This window comes from Nesoenas mayeri (assembly GCF_963082525.1).
Source record: "Nesoenas mayeri genome assembly, chromosome: 5".
NCBI lineage: Eukaryota > Metazoa > Chordata > Aves > Columbiformes > Columbidae > Nesoenas > Nesoenas mayeri.
The window spans coordinates 41,026,950-41,046,898 of NC_137548.1; the positions used below are offsets into that span (position 1 = coordinate 41,026,950).

The 19,949-nt window shown below is 43.7% G+C and overlaps 1 protein-coding gene across 5 annotated transcripts in view; it reads left to right on the top strand.

Annotated features, from left to right (window-relative positions):
- Positions 1–7,209, top strand: part of RPAP1 (RNA polymerase II associated protein 1) — a 43,312-nt gene extending 36,103 nt beyond the window's left edge. For 2 of the 5 annotated variants that reach the window (XM_080344958.1, XM_080344959.1), the window contains exons 22-25: positions 494–1,298; positions 3,623–3,799; positions 4,410–4,514; positions 5,239–7,169. In XM_080344958.1, the coding sequence (XP_080201084.1) occupies positions 494–1,298; positions 3,623–3,799; positions 4,410–4,514; positions 5,239–5,394 (1,243 nt within the window). In that variant the 3' untranslated portion in view covers positions 5,395–7,169. Of the gene's footprint in view, positions 1–493; positions 1,299–3,622; positions 3,800–4,409; positions 4,515–5,238 lie in introns of those variants that run through there. The other 3 variants (XR_013922164.1, XM_080344960.1, XM_080344961.1) reach the window with 3 other exon arrangements.
- The last annotated feature ends 12,740 nt before the right edge of the window (positions 7,210–19,949 follow it).

Here is a 19,949-nt window from a genome sequence, read left to right on the forward strand (position 1 = left end):
ATACCCCCAATTTCTTACTACTGGTCTGTATGGTTCTCTTGACCTTGGCACTACCAGCTGCAAAGATACTTTTTCAAGAATTGTCTCATTGATTCATGTAGGCCTATATGATATGTGGTATTTCATCTCAGCACCCTGACAGCTGTATTGGTATAATAAGCAGACTGCCTCTCTGGACAGGTTGCAGCCTCCACACCAGACTGCTGGCGTGTGGAGTCTTTTTGCGGCAAGGCCTCAGTGTTGCTAACTCCAAATGTAGTTCTGTGAATTTCCTGTAAATGCCAAGGTAGCTGATGCTTTACTGGCACTCAGAATTATCGCAGCTGAATGCTGTACAAAGTTTTGTGAGTGCTGCACATATACCATTCTCCCTGATCCAGGAAGACTGTAGAGATTAATTTCTGTGGTGTTATGTTTGTTTGGTGTATTGTAGTAGTGTTTTGTTTTGATTTTTTTTTTGTCTCTTAAACTGATGTTTGTCTTTATCTTACAGTGAAGGGAAAGCTGGAGGGCCAGAAGCAGCTGACTTCTCTGATATCCTGCATCTGGGTACCAGTGCCAAACTGGCACAGCCTGGCTCTGCGGCAGCCTTTTTTCCAAAGGCTACTCGTGGTGCCCTGCTGAGAGAATCGTACCAGAATCTGCCTTTCATCCGCTCCTGCTACCTTTCTCATTTTGTCCACTTGCAGCCTACCCTTACACGTTCCAAAGCATCCTACCAAGGACGGAATTACCTCATCCAGTCCATGTTGCTTCCTGAGGTCAAAGGGCCCATCCTGCCTTCAGACTGGCCGTTCTTTCCGCTTATCAGCCTCTACAACAAAGTGACTAATGCAGAGACACGTGGAGCTGTACTGAACTCTCTCCCACTTGATCTTGTCAACACTGTGACCTGGAACCTGCAGTGGGTCTTGTTACTGGAAACCTGGCGTGCTAAAACCCTTCAGAGCATCCCTACTGCTGCCAAACTCGCACGGCTTATGTGTGTCTTCCTCACAGGTGGTGACCTCTTTCTAGAAGCACCAATCCACAACTACACAGCTGCCCTTCTCTCTGTGTATTGCCAACCCAAGGCATTGGACTCCCTGAACTTGGATGCTCCTCTCCCTGGTTTGGCATCCTTCCACGATCTCTATATAAGTCTCCTGGAGCAGTTTGAAGGTGTCTCCTTTGGAGATCCACTCTTTGGAGTCTTCGTTCTTCTACCTCTACAGAAGCGTTTCAGTGTTCATCTGCGTCTCGCTCTTTTTGGGGAGCACACAAGTATCCTGCGGGCACTGGGAGTGCCGCTCCAGCAGGTAATCCTGGTTTATGGCACTTGCCTGTCACTGCATATTTCTCGGTTACTGGGCTCTTGCTTGTGCTTCTCCAACCTTGATTTGGGCATCCTCCCAGCACTTCCCTTTCTCCTGAGGGACAGAGTCTCTGAAGAACAGAGTCCAGCCCATGTAGGTGCAGGCCCTTGTCACATAATAATTTTCAGAAACCTGTTGAACTTTGTTTTGATAGCAGATAGTGTGTATTTGTGGAGGGCAGGAGCTGTGAAATTGTTCAGTCTTCAGTGGAAACTGTCCCACACCCTGCTTGGTCTAATCATTGGAAACCATCTTCTAATTTATGGCCTATATGTATGAAGGGCTAGTGTGCACCCCATGTTCTGCCAGCAATTACCTTTCTCTTAAATAAGTCTTTTTTTCACCTTGGTGAGAACCTTTTCCTTGCTCACTGCATGTTGTAAACCAGTCATTTTCCCTCTCAGCCGTGTTTCCACATTTAGTTATAATGGAATCATGCTTTGCTGAGTAACTTGGCAAGAAACTTTGATCTGTCAAGTGCAGGACTGCATTTCTTTTGAATGAGCAGTGCACAAGAGATGGATTTTAGATGGCTTTAAGTTCTGTGTCAGTTGACAGACAATACCTGATCTATCCTGAAGTTTGCTAATGCAAAGATAACCTTTCATTTTTTTTCTTCCAAACAACTGTGAACCAGCAGTTTACCATTGTGTGGTTGCAGTACTTTTGCTCTAGTTGTAATAGCTCTGCGGCCAGTTTTTCTATATCATTATGGCCAGATGAGCCTTTGTTTCTTAAGCCAGGTAAGCCAAGATATTCTGACCTGTCCATTATGGTAAGCTCTCTGTTCTCTTGATGTTCCCAGTAGCCCTTCCCTGTCTATTTCAGTTCCACAAATAGACGTAGGAACAGAGCTGAAAACCATATTCCAGTTGATAGCCTTAATTCTACGTCACGTGCTTTATCTTGTCTTGATCCCTCAACACCAGATCCCTCAGTACCATTGGAGTTGTGGCACACATTACAGTGAGAGCGTTTCAAAGCAGATTATTTTTCTTGTGCTTAGGAATTTTATAAATGCCAAGTACTTTGAACAATGTTCTCAGTGCTGTGTTGGTTGAAAACAAACCATGTGTTGGAAAATTTGAGCAAAACCATTTGAGGAGGTGTTGTTTTTCTGCATTTTTTCCCTTTTTGTCTTGAGTTAAAAATGCCCTAGCGGGCAGTAGGAATACCCTAGCGGGCAGACTGCTTTCTGAATTGAATAAAATCAATGATTGTCTTTAATTGTGCAAAGAAGACGCTTCAAAGTGAAATACGTAATTTTAGCCTAGAGAACTTACCTCAAAATTGAGAAGAATAAAAATTTGACTTCTGGAGAGGGGAAAAGCAAACAAAACCAAGTTGTTACTAAAAGCTTTTCTAACCTGTTTTTCAAAGCCAAACAGTGAAGTCAGAAAATGATGGGAACTTCACTTAACAGCAACATTAATTCTGGCACATATAACTGCTTTCCTTTTCTGGCTAAACGCATAGATCAGTGTGAACCTCTCTGGTACGTCAGCAGGATGTGGTGCTGTTGAAAGTACTCTGTCTCCTCACTTTGAAACCATTCTTCCTACCTGTGCCAAAAAGCATCTGCAGTGATTTCACCAGTAAAATATCTCTCCATAAAGCTGAAGAGGTCTTGAGGATGCTTTGTCAAAGGCATGTCACATTAGTCAGTGTGGGCTATAACAACTCTGCTCCAAATAGGGGTCATGCCATCGAGGTACGTCAAGCTCCTGGAGAGTGTCCAGAGGAAGGCTACAAAGTTGGTGAAGGGTTTGGAGAGGAAGCTCTATGAGGAGCGGCTGGAGTCACTTGGTTTGTTCAGCCTGGAGGAGACTGAGAGGAGACCTCATCATGTCTACAGCTTCCTCACAAGGGGAGGAGGAGGGGCAGGTGCTGAACTCTTCTCTTTAGTGACCAATGACAGAACCGGAGGGAATGGCAGGAAGATGTGCCGGGGAAGGTTTAGGTTGGCCATTAGGAAAAGGTTCTTCACCCAGAGCAGTCATAGCCCCAAGCCTGACAATGTTCAAGAAGAGACTGGACAACACCCTCAGACACATGGTGTGAACTGTGGGGTTGTCGTGTTCAGGGACAGAAGTTGGACTTGGTGATCTTCGTGGGTCCCTTCCAACTCAGGACATTCTATGATTCTATGTTATATGGAAGTGCACACACAAACAGCTGGGGAAGGACATCCTAGAGTAATGAACTTCCCCTCACTACTTAAACCCTGACAAAAATTGTAATGTTGCCTCTGGGTGGGTTTGTTGCAGTTCCCTGTGCCTCTCGAGCGATACACTTCCCCTCCTGAGGATAACTTGAACCTCCTGCAACTCTACTTCCGAACGCTGGTCACTGGTGCACTGCGCCACACCTGGTGCCCTGTTCTTTACGTGGTGGCTGTGGCTCATGTGAACAGCTTTATTTTCTCCCAAGACAGCACGATGCAGGTAGGTAATGGGTAGCAGAGCCTCAGGACTGGAAGCTTTGGGTTCTGCCATCTGCTCTTCCCAGGGATCCATTGTGGCTTGTGGTGAATCACTGACCCTGGACAGCAGCTCTTGTTCATGATACCCTAAAACACTTGCATTAGTGGTAGCCAATCCTACATAAGCCTTTGAGGCCAGAAACTATGTGGGCTATGGGAGGGGAAGAATGAAGCAGAGCGGATGAGGGAGGTGATCAAGCAGAGAGAGCTTGTAATAGGTTTAGCCTTTGCCTGGACCAATCTTAATGTGCAAAGTGATCTTTCACCTTGCTTGAATAACCAAGCAGAAGCCTTCCCATGGTCTTGGGTCCTCTAGCAGTGTTTACTTGTGCTAACACTTCACCTCTGACCTACAACTGCACCTGCAAGTTGGGAAGTCAGCTGAGTTTCAGGTCAGGAGAAGTATGAGAGAGGCAGTATCCAAGCAATAGCCATCTCAAGCCATTTCTGATGGAACAACCTGCCCTTTGGAGCATCATCATAATGAGCAAAGCATCCTCCTGGAGTGCTGTGTGCACGTCAGCAAAGGTAGCGTCATGCCATATTAAGCAAAGCGTGTGTTTTGTTCCCAGGAGACCGATGCTGCTCGGAAGAGCATGCTGCGGAAGACGTGGCTGTTGGTGGATGAGGTAGGATCTGTAAAGTTCAGTCTGTGCCACTGGGACTTTTCAGACATGGTACTCCTACAGATTTACCTTTGTCTTTTGAAATTTGTGTTTTAACTACCTTGCTTATTTGAGAATAGGAGGAAATTAGCAGCAGGATTTTGACCTGGAATGGCTATAAATACTGTTATCCAGTTCTTGTAGTAATTGAACTCAAAGCACTGAGCCCATTGGAACCTAAATGAATCTTCTGTACTATATTTCTGTACCTCTTGCCCAAGCAGCATTATATCTGGATAGTGAGAGGTCCTAGAGGGTTGATTCTAACACAACTGTGAATAAGTGGTCAGCAATGATCTCCCTTGACCCTTGGTTGGATGCTTCCCCCAAAAAGAACAAAACAAATGTAAAGTTTCTCTTTTTCTCGGGGAGCTTGCCAAAGTCTATCAGTTTTTTGACAGAGCTGGGTCATTTCGGCTTTTATATTTAGCCTCCAGGCTAAATTCTTAGATCCCACTCAAAACCCCGTTTGGGTGTCTGGCGAGAAGGCATTGTGAGGGGTTGCGAAGGAGACAGTGGAGTTGTGTTCAGGAGAGGAAAGCTCATGTGAATCAAAAGCGAATTTTCCTGGCAGAAACTCGCATCTTGTAGCTCTTCTGTTGAAGATGATGCAATTAAATATGCAGTGTCTGATGTAATTGTACTATCTGGCAGGTCACTGTGTTGTGTTGGAAACAGGGTGGAAAAGATTAGATTATTTTCAGACATGCTTAATGGCTGCTGTTTGTTTCTTCAGACCTTGAAAAAGCACCTACTCTACTACAGGCTGCTGAATCCAGAGAGCCCTTTGGGGTTTGACCTCTATGAGCAGCTCCCTCCCATCCGACTGAAGTACCTGCAGACGATGACACAGAAAGAAGATAAGGAGAATGCACCAGCACTAGTTTCATAGTGAAACACTTGTGCAAGAAAACAGCCAGGGGGAAGAGTGGAAGAGCTTAGTTTATGCTTCACTGATGAAACGATGTGCTCTTCAGACAGTTTCAGTGTCTTGCCTGGACACTCTTGGCATCTTTGCAAAGTGAAGAACTAGTGGAATACTCCCAGCAGTGCAGAACGATACACATCTTCTCAAGATACGGCAATGTGTGTGTGGTGTCTGTGATGAATGCTGGAGCATTTTCCTTAATTCTCTTTCAGGTTGTTCTGCTTATCCACAGAGAAGGTGAGAAATGTGTCTGAGAGGCACTGGACTGTTGAATAAACTGAAGGAAGTGGAAAAGCTATTTTGTTCAGTTAGGCTGGAGACTGTGGTTCTGCCTTCCCCAGATCTTCCCCTCGCTTTTTTTGTACCTTGAGTTTTGAATGATCCTTTCCCCACACTATCCCCTGTAAATAAAATGACAATACAGCAGGGAAGAAGCTGATCCTGAGAGCTTTTCTTTTTTAAAAAAACCATTTATACAAGCAGTTTCTCCAGGGCAGTGTTCTCTGCACACAGGTAGTCACACTGATGCACTATGTCAGACCTCTAAGAAATAATAGTTCCTAGTGCAGTGGTGCAAACACTGGGTGGCTGTCTTTTGGATAGTCTCTAAACTTCTTTCTTTTCTCCCTTAATTTGGTTGCATGTATAACAAGAAGAAAAATGATTTATTTGCAGGGCAGGGTGCTTGGCAGTAACCAGTCCTCATTAGAGAAAAAAAAAAGTGTCTGCTTGTTTAACTAGAATATGTATTGGTTGCCCTCTGAGAAGAGGGCAATGTAATTTAAATCTTAAAGTGGAGTTCATAAGCTTAAACCTAATTTTAAATATGCACAATTTTATCCCATTTCTATGTCCAAATTCTGTATTGCAGCCTCAGACACAAGAGCTATAAATAGAGTGCCCTAAAAGGCTCATCAGAAGTGCCACGTCAAGTCCAGAATTTCCCCTAGGTGTGATCTCACCAGATGTTTTGTTTATATCCAATAATTTTTGTAGAACTATGGTCACTCTAGCAGGCTTTTGTTTGGAGAACTTACTTTCATGAACAAAACTTGTTAAAGTTATTTATTTTGTTTTGTTCTTATGAATAAATTCTTCTGGAAGGTGCAGGGTGATGCCTGGCCTGAAGACCTAAACTTTTACCCATTGAACAGGCCAAGCTAGATTCCCTCCAAAGAAACCATACCTATAGTAACCTTGCTCCAGTGAATGTCCTGGTAAGAGTGTGAAACGCTGTTAATGGGCCAGCTTGTAATTGTTGAAATTGTTCAAGACAAGAAACAAATTCCAGCTAGCAACCTCATGGCTGTGGTGCTGTCTTTACATTAGCAGTTTTCTAAGTGTACCAGTCCCACTTCAGTTGCCAGAAAATACACCGTTTCATCTTTTACCCTGTTATTTCAGATAGGAGAAGGGCAAAACTGATGTTTCATTTTAATATCTTTTTTTTTTCATATTGTCCCTTCTGATCAATGATGCATAAAGTAACACACAGTGGTCAACATGCGTTTTTTGTTGTCAGTTATTTTAAAAGTACTTGATGTGATTAAAAGTTTAATCAAAGGCATTCAAGTTTCTATTCTGGTGAGAGCCCAGCAGTTGTCTTTCAAGAGCAATGGATGGTAAACCTCAAGGGCTCCTAGCTGCCCATTCAAGAGCAACCATCATCAAGGACTTCTTTCCTTTTCCTTTTCAGACTTCCAGTGAGAAAAACTCTTCCAGTCCTTTCTGTGATGCAAACTTTAGTTTTGTAATGTGTAAATAAATCTTTTGATAGCTCTCCAGGTGTTGTGTTTGGTGGTTTGTTTTTTGTTTGTCTATTTGTTTTTTAAAGTAGGAGAATGCTCTCCTTTAAATCTTTCTTGAGTTTGGGTAGTTCTGTTTGCAATTTGTCAGTCTCTTGGAAGGAAATGCACTAAGCTTTGGAACTCTGTAAGAGCAATTCAAGCCAAAAGCTTCATCCTGCTTTGGTGGGTTGGTAAGACAGGCTACCAAATGCTGGATGTGCTTGGGGAAGGTGCAGGGTGGGTGTTATGTGACTTGTCATCTGCCACAGGTAGGAAGACAGTAAAAAAACTCCATGGATGGTGTTTGTAGATGATGAGAGATGAGAGGGATTTAATTTATTTCCTGAACTCTGAGAAGGAAAGGATCAGGCTTTTGCCTGATTCTCAAAAGCTTCTCAAGTTCCCAGATGTTTCTCAAGCTATCAGAGCATGCCCAGAAAATACCTACATCTTTTGACATGAAATTCTGATGCAAGCATCAGCAGCAGTTCTCCAAGGCACCCTTGTGTGCAGATAAGCTTTCAAAACTTTGGCTGTCACTTGGGATGGTACAGCAAGCCTAAGCTTGAATTTTTAAAGGCTTTGGGCAGCCTTGTACCAGATTTCCTTGCAGAACACTAGAGGGCATTGCTTTATCTGGTTTAAATACAAATATTCTTATCTTCAGTGCAATTGGGACCTCAAAACAAAAACCAAACAATTCTTAAACCTGCCTTGAATTTTATGCACTTTTATTCTGGGGGGGGTTGCATATACTTTTGGAGAAGGTGTGGAGAATTAAATAATGTTAATGTGATTGGTTGCTAAGAATCATTTGGTGATTTGCCAGCAGGAGCATTTTGGAAAAACCCTGGTAGAGTGAATGGAAGCTTAAAACTTAAACTGAATGAGGTTTACGTGAAACAGGACCAAAATGTGCCAGTTCTCTTAATCCAATTTAATCCTGATCAGAGGAAGTGAGGAGATGAAGAAAATGAAAACTGTCCCAAAAATTGATGTGACTTCTTAACTCTTTATCAAAAGCTTAAGATTTCTTTGAGAAGAAAATAATTCTGCTGAAATAAGACCCATGAATACTTTTTTAGGGTACAAGCAGTTCTAACTCAGAACAGCTTATGTTATCTGATAACTCTGATCAGGAGACAATCCAACAACAACCAAATAAAAAAATCCCCACAGATGCTATCTTTCCGTTCTTAAAAGTAAAAAAAGATTTATTCTGATCCATAACAGCTAGAATATACTTGGCTTCATTCAGGTTACTGATGCCATCCCAGGTAGGAACAGTGGGAATCTGCTTTGGGACAAATTCAGCTGGCACTGTGCTGCAAGACAGCAATAACATGGTTTTAAGAACAAGTGTCTGATTGGACTGGAGATGAGTTGAAGTTAATCCTTCTAGTATTGCTGTTGAGTTGGCAGGTAATATTGTGGGGCTGTCACAGTTTTGCATCCTGTAACTTCAACAGCAGTAGCTGCTTTTCAAAAGGGGAGAGAGTCTTCCTATCAGCTTGGAAGCATGTTCTCTATGTAGAAATGGAGTTCATTTGTGGTCCTTCAACTGTGTGAGTCGTTTGAATTCCCTGGATTGAGGATTCCTCTGCCCACTGCCCACTTTGCTGAGCAGGGGCAGCTCCCGAAGATGTGGGCAACTCAGAAGCTGGCTGTACGACACACTAGGGTAGGACAAAACCTGACAGGAGAAACTAGAGTTGGGCAAGGAAGAAACCAAAATAGGACTGGAACCCCACTGTATGGGAACTTCCTAACAATAAAGTACACGTGGAATATTACATGGTTAAAGCACTTGCATTCCACTGTATTTACTGACTACTTCAGTCTGACAGTGGAATTTAACAATTCATTTCTAGACTAATGCACTCTGTCTGGCCACTTAATATCAGGCAAACCCTAAACACTTTTTGCTGATGAGGTCATGGACAGATAGAACAAGCTATAAGATGTGGGCATATAAATATATTACAAGTCAGACAAATGGTTTTCTTTTGGTGTCAGACAGAAAGTAGAGCAGAAAAGCATGTTAATCCTCACTTCTGCTACTTCCTAGTTCTGCAAAGTTCTCTGTGGAAAGCTCTTATCAGTGAAGCTGCCTCCACCTGATAGTCAAATCTGGGGGTGAAACATGTTTTCTTTCAGCTTACAGAAGCTCATATAAGCTCTCCATTCAAAAAGGTGGCCCTTTGATACCACTGTAAAAAAAACTTCAATTTACTGGCCTTTGCCCTAGTTTCTAGAAACTTTTTTTCCCCATGTTTTGGATGGAGAATGTGCTGTGAAGACGTACTCTCAGAAAGGCTGTTGTTTTGCATGATGAGAGGTATTTGTACACAGAGGGATAACGACCACCATGTGCTCCCCTCCCTCCCTTTTTCTGTGATAATTTTGAGTCTCAAAACAGCTGCTGCAAAAATGCTGCCTGTGGATTTCTGGCCAGCAGCAGCAGCCCAAAGAGGAAGAGCCTGGAGAAACCAAACTCAACCTGACTGAAGTTGCATGGTGTGAAAGGACCAGATGCTGCCAGTGGTGTGAGCCTCCAGCAAACCCTGAGCAATACCCGTGTGCAGGTTACTAACTGTAGTAACAAAGGTTGTTTTAGACAGAGCAACACCTGACCTGTCTTTGGGTCTAGTTTTTTATGTTCTGCTGGAGCATAACGAGCAGATACTGGCAGACACCTGTGTCTCCAGAGATCAGCGCAATGTCCTTCAGCCTGCCCCTGGGCAACTTTTTGCAGTGCTGTTGTCAGCTGAGCAACCAGCTCAAAAGTCCTCTCAGGGCAATGGATGGTTCCAGAAAACACTGTATATGGAGATCATAACAAAGTCTAAGGTTTACAAGGAAGGCCTGGGACACCTACCCTTCGTGTCCCCCTGCCCCAGTCTAACGTGGATGACAAACCAGACCTCAGACATTGATGCTTTTGAAGCAGTGGCTTGTCCCAGACACAAAAAAAGGGGGCTTGCGTGACCTTGAAGTGCTACCATGTCAAAGCATGGCCATGCACGTAACAGGACTGTATGCTAAAATCTGAGGCTCGTGCATTAATTGCTTGTTAGGCCAGAAGAAGTTTTCTGGAGGAGGCTGTGTGCTGGGAGCCTGCCCTGAAGGGTGGCAGCTGTGGGGCTGGGCAGGTAATGGGGGACACCTGGGCCCAGCCTCAGGAAGGGAGGGGCAGCATCAGCCTTCAGAGAGCTTGTGGAGTGGCAAGCAGCATCATCAATGGGAAGAAAATACTGCGCTTCAACCATTTTATCTGCTTTTCCAGAGTGCTGCGTGGCTGGCAGGAGCTGTTGAGGCTGCAGACCAGGCTGGTGGTACTAAAACATGTTTTTTGTGCTGGGGCTGGTGTGGTCCTGTTGGGCCTGGCTGAGGTCATTGCTCTGTTCTTGGGGCTGTGCTAGCGGTTGCCTCGTGCTTCCCTCAAGAAAGGAGAGAGGGTTGTCCAGGTCCTCAGCGAGGCCTCACTTTGGGGTGGTTTGTGGGGACCTGGAGTGCACTGAGGGTGCTCTGGTAGGCCCCAGGTTCCTCTGGGTGCTGGTGTGGAGGCAGAAGCCCAATTCTGGCAGTAGCTGAGGAGATAGAGGGGCAGGAAAGCAGGCACTGGAGGTCTCACCGCAGCACAACCTCACTCCCCTGCTGCAGCGGCTGGTCTGAGACTTCAGGAAGGGAATGAGGGGAGGATTGAGTGAGCTGGTGAGTGTGGAGGGTGGCTCAGCATTCAGGTGCTGTCGTTTCTGGGTCTCTTGAGGTGAGGTTTGTGGTTCCATCTCTCTATACAGTGTTCCCCTCCCCCACTACTCCCCTTATGTGCTTTTTTCTGTGTCCCCATTGCCCCTCACCAGACTCTCCTTCCCTCACTGTCTCTGTTTGCCTTTCTGTTTTGAACTTTCCCCTATCATAGTAACTTCTATTTCTTCTCTGATGGGTTTTCTCACTCTTTGACTGTTTGCAGAAGCAGTCAGTAATTTAATAGTTAAAACTGGAGAACTGAGATGCTACCACTGACTTTGAGGTGGAAGCTCACATCTCTTAGGATGTTCATCTGAATGTCTGGGCAGATGTCTATAAATAATGTGCATGACATGGCCATTTGAAAACCTTAGAACAAAGAAGGCTGTAACTTTATTTCTAAGACTCAGATTGCCTGCTGCATAGGTGGTGTAAGCACACCACACCATTTGGGTCTGATCTGTCAGATATTTGATGACACTTTAGCAATTAATCTGTTGGATCTGTCTGCTGAAAGGAAGACTGGTGCTTGTGTATCAAGTGGCTTTTCTTCACTGTTATTGCTTCCACCATGGTAAGATTTTTACCTCAAAAACTGCATGAGCATTTTTCCAAAACAATATTCCAGGCTTCCTCAGTGCACATGAACTTCTGTTAGCAGCTTCCATCAGAATGCGTGTTCATGGTGTCTCTGAGCTCTTCAGAGCTGCAGGGAGTGCAAAGAGCTCTGAATTAACTTCAGGTATCATGTTGCCAGTAGTGAGTTGTAGTTTCGGAGGAGGGTTTGTTTGTGTCACACCGTGATGATACAATGACAGACATGCAAATGTGCCATGCAACTGTGAAGATACATTGTTAGGATCCTTCACAAAAAAAGCAGCTTGCTACTCCTGGCATCAATATTTCTTTCATCATACATTATCAAAAATAAATTTAGAATGATACAAAAGTTTCTGCTAAAGTATCATGTGTCTCTTGTTGCTGACATGAGTGTCAGCTCACTCACAAGATGTTAGTTGTGCTGCCGCCCAGAAGATGCCACAGATGGTGGCTCATTTTTGTTCCTCTTGGTACTGTCTGCTGTAAGATTGATCTGGTTTGGATTGATGAAATTATTTAGGCAGTAGCTGCCATTGCTCCCCTCCTGTCTGTCCACTGTGAAAAGGAGTGGAAGGAAAGGGGATGTAAAGTATACTTTTTAGGGTGTTTCTCTCTCTCTTCGGTACTGTTCTATGAACACTTAAAATATTTATGGAGGAGAGTGTGGGCTTGCTGACCATGTTTCTTTGCAATGAGCTCTTATCAGCAAGTTTTATATTTTATGGGCATCTCTGAAGCTCAAATTTTGATGGCGGTGATGGAGCTTTTATTTTTTTTTAACAGTACAATTTGCAAGTTAAAAATAGGATGTAGAACTTGGGTATTTGTATTCAACAGTGACTTCTCCTGTTTATCACAAGTCAAGCAGTTTAATTCTCTGTGTGCACTGGTGCCATGAAGGCCCAGTATTGCCCTGTTGGAAAAGCTAAGAGGTGTGCCTGTGTGCATTTGCAGACCTCATCTAGAATTAGTATGTAATTGTGAATATTGTCTTGGAGACAATAAATAGTTTATCAATCTCTTTGTATGAGTCTCTTCTGCTACCAAGATACTCTTAAGGTTAAGAAACTATTCTGTTTTGCAACCTAACTTTCTCTTTGAACAAGCAGTCCTTGTGTACTGCTTTCTGTAGCTATTTATTTTGATCATTCCTATAGCTAGCTGCAGATTGAAGAAGGAAGCAATAAGCGTATAGCCACCATGGAATTCTTGTCCTTTATTTAATCAGAAAATGCAATTTTATAGCCATACTAAATGCTTGCCAGGAACATTTTCCAGAATGTAGTTTATGGTCTAAACTAGAGAGAAAGTGTGATACATGCCAGAAAGACCAATAGCCTGAGGTTATTGTAATCTCTTGTGATGTGGGAGACACTAATTATTGGGCTAACAGCTGTTCTGATGTGAAACGTGTTCCCAGTTTTCACATGTTTCCACTTTGTTCTCACACTACAGTGAACTTAAATGTGAAGATGTCAAAATTGTACCCAAAGGTGAATTCTTGCTTTCTGCTTCATCCTCAATGGACTGCTTATAAAGAACTAATTAATTATAGGAACAAGGTTCTTAAAGTGTGATAAATGTAGCTTGTGGTTTAGTCCAGGCTTCTGGTAACCGCATGTGGTTCCAACAAATTGTAATAAATCAGTAACTGGAAAATGCTCTCGCAGTCTTCTCACTGCATACTGTAAGCTAAGCTTCACTGATGCCTTTCTGTCTTGACAGCTTTGTTCCCAGCATAAGAGGAACTGGAAAAAGCAAATGTAAGAGTGCTACTGGGGTTGTGCTCTCTTGACTTTAGTGCATGAGGTTTTACCAGAATGGTGCATGTATTAGAAAAATCTGTTATGTGCTCTTATTCTGCAGGCTCACCAAAGAAACAGGCTTTACCATGAGAAACAACTTTTCTTGGATCCTTTTTCATAAGTTGTGTTTGGCTTTTGGTTAGATAGTGAGACTGTTGAGGTAAATGGGTAGTGAAGACCAGGAAAATGGTAACCTATGAAGCTTTCCTGGTGAAGAAAACTTGGATATTCTACTTTGAGAAGATGCAGATGAGAACACTTCTGAAATCACCTGCAGATTAGCCTTAATATTTTCCCTAGGGAATCTATTTTTAGGTTTTAATGGGAATGGAATCATGGCCTCTATGCAGTAATGCCAAAGGATCATGAGAGGTATAATAAGTGCTGTAAGTAACCAGAACTGAGTGTTCGATAACGAGCTCTTCTCCTCATCTAGCTGCAAAATAATAACATGCTTCCCTTGACAGATGGTTGTGAATGGAGAACTCAATTCAAAATCAGCCTTTGCTGTTAGAGAGGCACACCCTGACCCAGGCCTTCTTGTGTGTGTGTAGGCATCCTCATGTTAAGACACCATGTCTCTCAAAGCTTGATATTTCTGGTAACAGATGTGATTGTCCTCTTACACGTTTATCAGAGTAAAAAATCACACTATTTTACTACATCTGTATTTCACGTCTTCTGTAGCTCAAACTGTATGTGCATCCAGGATTTTATTGCTGCTTTATTCCTCTAAGAGATAATTATTGACTATGTTGGGAAACTAACTCCTTACCGAATAGCATAGTTGGTGCTTCAGTTGTTTGGTTTTGTCTGCGCTCTCATCCACTGCTGTGGATTTCCATACTGAATGAATCCCAAGGGCTTTTGGGACCGCTGGTGATGCTCTTTGTAAACAAGTTTTGAAAATGAGACATGCTGATGAGTCATCCGGGGTGGAAGCTGGTAGTTGTGCTTAGGTTTTTTCCTCTAATGCCTATCAAAGAGCTCTATCCTTACGTTTTGGAAGTTTAGTGGTTTGAACTACCTACAGCTTCACCTGCTGACCACTGACGTGTTCAGTGTCCATAATTCAGTCAATACTGAGTTGTCCTGGTTTTGTCCCTGCCTTTCTTTGAATATTGCCTGGTAGGTTCATTTAGTGGCAAAGGCAAAAGCATTCTACTCTCCTGTGTTTGTAGTGTATCTGTTAGCACTCAAAATTTGAGAAGCTGAATTTCTAATTCCTCTAGTGTGGAAAGGTTTTCATGGAACTTGAACCATGTTGAACACCATCAAAAATTTTCTTATCCGTTGTACCTATGCATCTCCAAGTTCCTTTAGCAAATGCCGAGGTTCATAACTCCCTCGTAGGAGTGGCAGTGAGTGCAAATACAACAGGTGCTTCACCTGCTGCTGAGATAGGGAGGACTCATTTAGTCATGTACTACAGCACACAGAAATGTCACACGCTATTTTAGCCTGGAGAGCAGAGGAGAGTGCTGTATTTAGATGAATCTGTAAGATTGATTTAGGTAGTTACCTAAATTGGATTGTTTCCAGACCAGTGGGATTAACCACCCTCTTTTTGCAAAAAGCTTTATGAGATCTTTAATGATCACACAAGGTCAGGACCTGGCTTTATGTCTCATCTGAAAGATCACGAACTTATAACTACTGATCTGTCATTGTCTGATCTGACTATCTATTCTAGAGACTGCTTTATTTTAGAAGAGATTTGTGTAGCTAGGAGTGTAAATGCCATCGAAGCTTTTAGTCCTTGCCATATTCCTTGCCTGAGGAGGTTTCTAACAAGTTTTTGTCATGATGTATCATTTTGATTTGTTTTTCCCTTTCCATGGCAGGCTAAAGTGAGACTGTGAAGAGTATTTTCCAGTTTGTGTGTCTATCTTTTGCTGTTATGCACAGAACTGCTTACTGATCTAGGCCTGAAAATCAATTAGTATCTGGGTTGTTCAGGAGGATATCCAGTTCCCAATGCTTTTTCTGGGTGAGCTTGTCTACATGGCCACCTCTCTGAAAGGCACCTCATTCCCACTTACTGTAAAACTGCAGCCATAGCAAATTGCATAAAGGCAGCAGGTGTGTGTGCCATGCCAGTCCTGCTTTAAGCATTTCACAGTTAACTGTGTTTTGTCTGTGCATGTGTACACATGCTAAAAAGCTTCTAAGAATCGTATAAGCAAAACTTTCTGGTACCCTAGCTCCATTCCGAAGAGGCATGTGCCAGGAAATTAGAGGACCTCTCCCTCCCAACTATTCTTAGTGTATTATATATAATTTAGCAAGTGTTTATAGCAGAGGTAGAGAGTATGGGCATGGCTCACAACTTCGTTGTTTCTATGGTATGGTTGTCTGACTTCTGACCTCTCACATGCATGTTCATATGTGGCTGTACAATTTCCACATTGCCCTCAAAAGCACACTTGCTGTACTGCTGTTTGATAGCACAAAAGTGTGTATTCATGTGGTTCCTGTCAGGGGCCTGTTTGGCCTGCAGCAAGGAAATGTGTTTCTGCAGTAAGATCTCCCTGATCTGGGTGTTCCGGCTCCAGCAGGTGGTTGGACTAGATGATCTTTTGAGGTCCCTTCCTATTCCTAACATTCTGTGATTCTGTGTGAGCCAGATGTTATCTGAGATGGCAGAAAATGGACAAAGGAAAATGTTATTCTATTTTGGGGTGCCCAAGCAATGAGCTATGTGAAGCCCTTCCATCTGTTTACTATGAAGTTTTGTTTAGCCCAAAGAAGACGTTGCTGCACGTCATCTCTGCTTTTAGCAGCTTCATTTCAGCAGCAGCAGAAGACGTGAAATTGAAATCAGAAGGTCTTAATTTCTAAGAGAAATAAATTTGTTCAGAGACAAAACGCTTTTCTCTCTCGAGTCACTGATATATTATTACCCTTGATTTGATTTGGAAGCTATTTAGGATGCTGTAGTCATATGGCTGGCTGGCAGTCTGGGTAACCTCATCGCTGATGTGCCCATGAATGGCAGACTGAGTTGGTCACAGCCCGGAGTTTGACTCATAGACTCTGAAGGTCAAATGCAACAGCCTTGTTTGAGGGATTTGGCTGGCACCAGCAGTGAAGAGGGATGCATGAGTTTGTAGTGAAATGTGGGAGCAAATGAGTCTTTTCTGAAGAAGTAGGTGGAGGAGGAAACAAAGTACAAAAAATGAAAATATCACTGGTGGTATAATTTAGAGATTTGAATCACCTGGGGAAGGTAAGTTGGTAAGGCTTGCTCATCTAGAGGAAACTTCTTGTCTCAGAGCTCTGAGCTGGCACAGCAAACTTGAAAGGCTTGCTTCATGCCTTTGTTGCATGGCACTCTGCTGTTCAGAATAGAATAGACTATTTCTGTTGGAAGGGACCTACAATGGCTATCTAGTTCAACTGTCTGACCAGTTCAGGACTGACCGAAAGCTAAAGCATGTTATTAAGGACATTGTCGAAATGCCTCTTAAACACTGACAGACTTGTGACATTGACCACCTATCTAAGAAGCCTGTTCCCAGTTCTTGACCACCTTCTCAGAAAATAAAAGGACCTTGAAAGATCATCTAGTCCAATCACCATGCTGGAGTAAGAACACCTAGATGAGGTTACACAGAAATGCGTTCAGGCAGGTTTTGAATGTCTCCAGAGTAGGAGACTCCACAACCTCCCTGAACAGGCTGGTCCAGTGTTCTGTCACCATCACTGTGAAGAATTTTCTTCTCATATTTAAGTGGAACCTCTTGTGTTCCAGTTTGAACCCATTGTCCCTTGTCTTATCATTGGTTGTCACTGAGAAGAGCCTGGCTCCATCCTCGTGACACTCACCCTTTACGTATTTATAAACATTAATGTGGTTGCCCCTCAGTCTCCTCTTCTCCAAGCTAAAGAGACACAGCTCCCTCAGCCTTTCTTCATAAGGGAGATGCTCCACTCCCTTGATCACCTTTGTTGCCCTACGCTGGACTCTCTCCAGCGGTTCCCTGTCCTTCTGGAACTGAGGGGCCCAGAACTGGACACAATATTCCAGATGTGGTCTCACCAGGGCAGAGTAGAGGGGAAGGAGAACCTCTCTCGATCTACTAACCACCCCGTTTCCAATACACCCCAGGATGCCATCTGTCCTCCTGGCCACAAGGGCATAGTGCTGGCTCATGATCATCCTGCTGTCCACCAGGACCCCTAGGTCCCTTTCCCCTATGCTGCTCTCCAACCGGTTGTTCCCCAGCTTATACTGGAACCTGATGTCCAGTCTAAACCTTCTCTGGTGCAGCTCTGAACCATTCCCACATGTCTTGTCACTGGATACCAGAGGCCAGAGCTCAGCACCTCCCTCCACATGTCCCCTCCTCAGGAAACTGTAGAGAGCCATGAGGTGGCCCCTCAGCCTCCTGTTCTCCAAACTAGACCAGCACAAAGTCCTCAGCTGCTCCTCACAGGCCATTCCTCCCAGCCCATTCACCAGCTTTGTTACTGTCCACTAGATGCATTTGAGGACCTTGACATCCTCCTTGAATTGTGGGGCCTAGAACTGCACACAGTGCTTGAGGTGAGGCTGCACCAAGGCTGAATACAGTGGGATATTCACCTCTTCCGACCAGTTGGTTCTGCTGTGTTTGATGCACGTCAGGATGCGGTTTGCCCTCTGGGCTGCCAGGGCTCACTGCTGACTCCTAGAGAGTGCTGCAGACCAGCCTCCCCAGATCCCTTTCTGCAGGGCTGCTTTCCAGCCACTCCTCTCCCCATTTATACTTGTGCCTGCTGGTACTCCGTCCTAGGTGCAGAATATGGCATTTGGACTTGTTGGATTTTATAGCCTGAATCATAGCCCAATGCTCCAATCTATCTGGATGCCTCTGCGAGACATCTTGTACCTCAGGAGAGTCAACAGCACCTCCCAGTTTGGTATAATCATCAAACTTGTAATCGTGCGTATCAACTCAGGTTGTTGATAAATACTTTGAACAGAACAGGCCTTAGAATTGAATTCTGATGAACACCTTTAAAGCTGATGCCTCAAAATTTGATCATCAACCCTCCTTCCCTGCCCCATTTTTTTTTCCACCCCATCAGTACATCTTAGAGCAGTCTATAAACACTAATGCACTAAGCAGCCTGATGCCTGCTTGAAATGGCCTATTTCTCTTTTGTGTTTGGCAGATGGGAAAATACAGCACAGACTACTAAGGTAGTTGCACAAGGTCTCACTGAAAGTCTGTGACAAAGGGAAAATAATCCCTGTGCATGTCTTTCCTTCTTTTCCAGCCTTGTGACCATGACCAAGTCCCCTTCATTGCTTTTGTGGAAGGTCAGCCTTCATAGCCTTTGAATATGCCACTGAGTATTTGGCTGGGAAGCCCAACCTCAACAGACATTCACCTTTACAAATTTATTCTTTATCCCATGCAATTTCAGACTTTAGTCCCTGATTGTGCACAGAGCTTGACTGCAGGAACCGCTCTTGCTGAGGCTTAAGGATGCTGATGAGGTGAATCTGTCACCATGACTGACTCCCAAATGACTGTTGCTGCAAGTATGCACGTGTGCAGACCAACACAAATGTTTTTAGGCTTCAGGAATGAGGTCTGGGGAATCCTGCTACCCATCAGACCTTCTCTAGTAGCATTTGTACCCATAGGTCAGTTTGAAACCAGTGTAACAGAACAGAAAGCAAATATATCAAGCCCCTGTGTGTTTCATGGGAACTGATGGCTGACTAGAAGAGAAGTAGACATCTGTTAGTGCCTCTGCTGGGAGAAGAGCTTGACTACTTCTGCCCATGTCTGCTCAATCTCGTAGGAGCCAGCTGGCCAGTTAACACATCTGCTGGCAGGCCACTCAGCAGCTCTGTGGGTCCAGTCTGGCCACGGAGCATCTTCCCCTTCTGGTGTGCTGTAAAACAGAGAAAGGCATGGAAGCCTGAAACTGCTAAGTCAGGTGTAGGAGATGCAGATGAGAGTGTAGCTGGAGACAATACATGGGAAACTGAGCTTCCTCCATCTCATTGTTTATGGAACAAGATTTTTTTAGTTATTATTGTTTTCCAGTGCAGTAACTGCTATATCTGTGTCATAAATATATCTTGGGAAAAATATGTTGCTAATTGATTGGCTGGCAGAAATGCAGAAAGAATCCCAAACACAGTAGAAGTAATGAAAAATGTATTTGCATTGGTATGCATGAAGGCACTATCATGTGGTCTGTGAGTGAGCAGGAGGGCTGCATATGTATGGAAATGGTAAATGGTAGCAATGAAGCTGAAGAGCAGCATCCTGGGCAGAGATGAGTGTTGCTGAAGGGCTTGTTCTGTTCAAGGTCTTGAGTAATGGTTTGGGAAATAACAAATGGTCCATTAGTTCACTGATGCTGCTAATGTGGAAAGCATTGTGAGTACCAGATAAATACAAAGGCAACTACTAGTCTTGAAATGTGGACACAAGTCAATACAGCAAAATTCAAACAAGGGAAATCATATGAAACGTGGCTTAACTGGAGAAATAAACCTGTACAAAGAGGTTGAGAGACGTCAGCTTAGGCTCCTTAGGAGTAAAGTGCCAATCGGAGTGGTTGGGTTTGG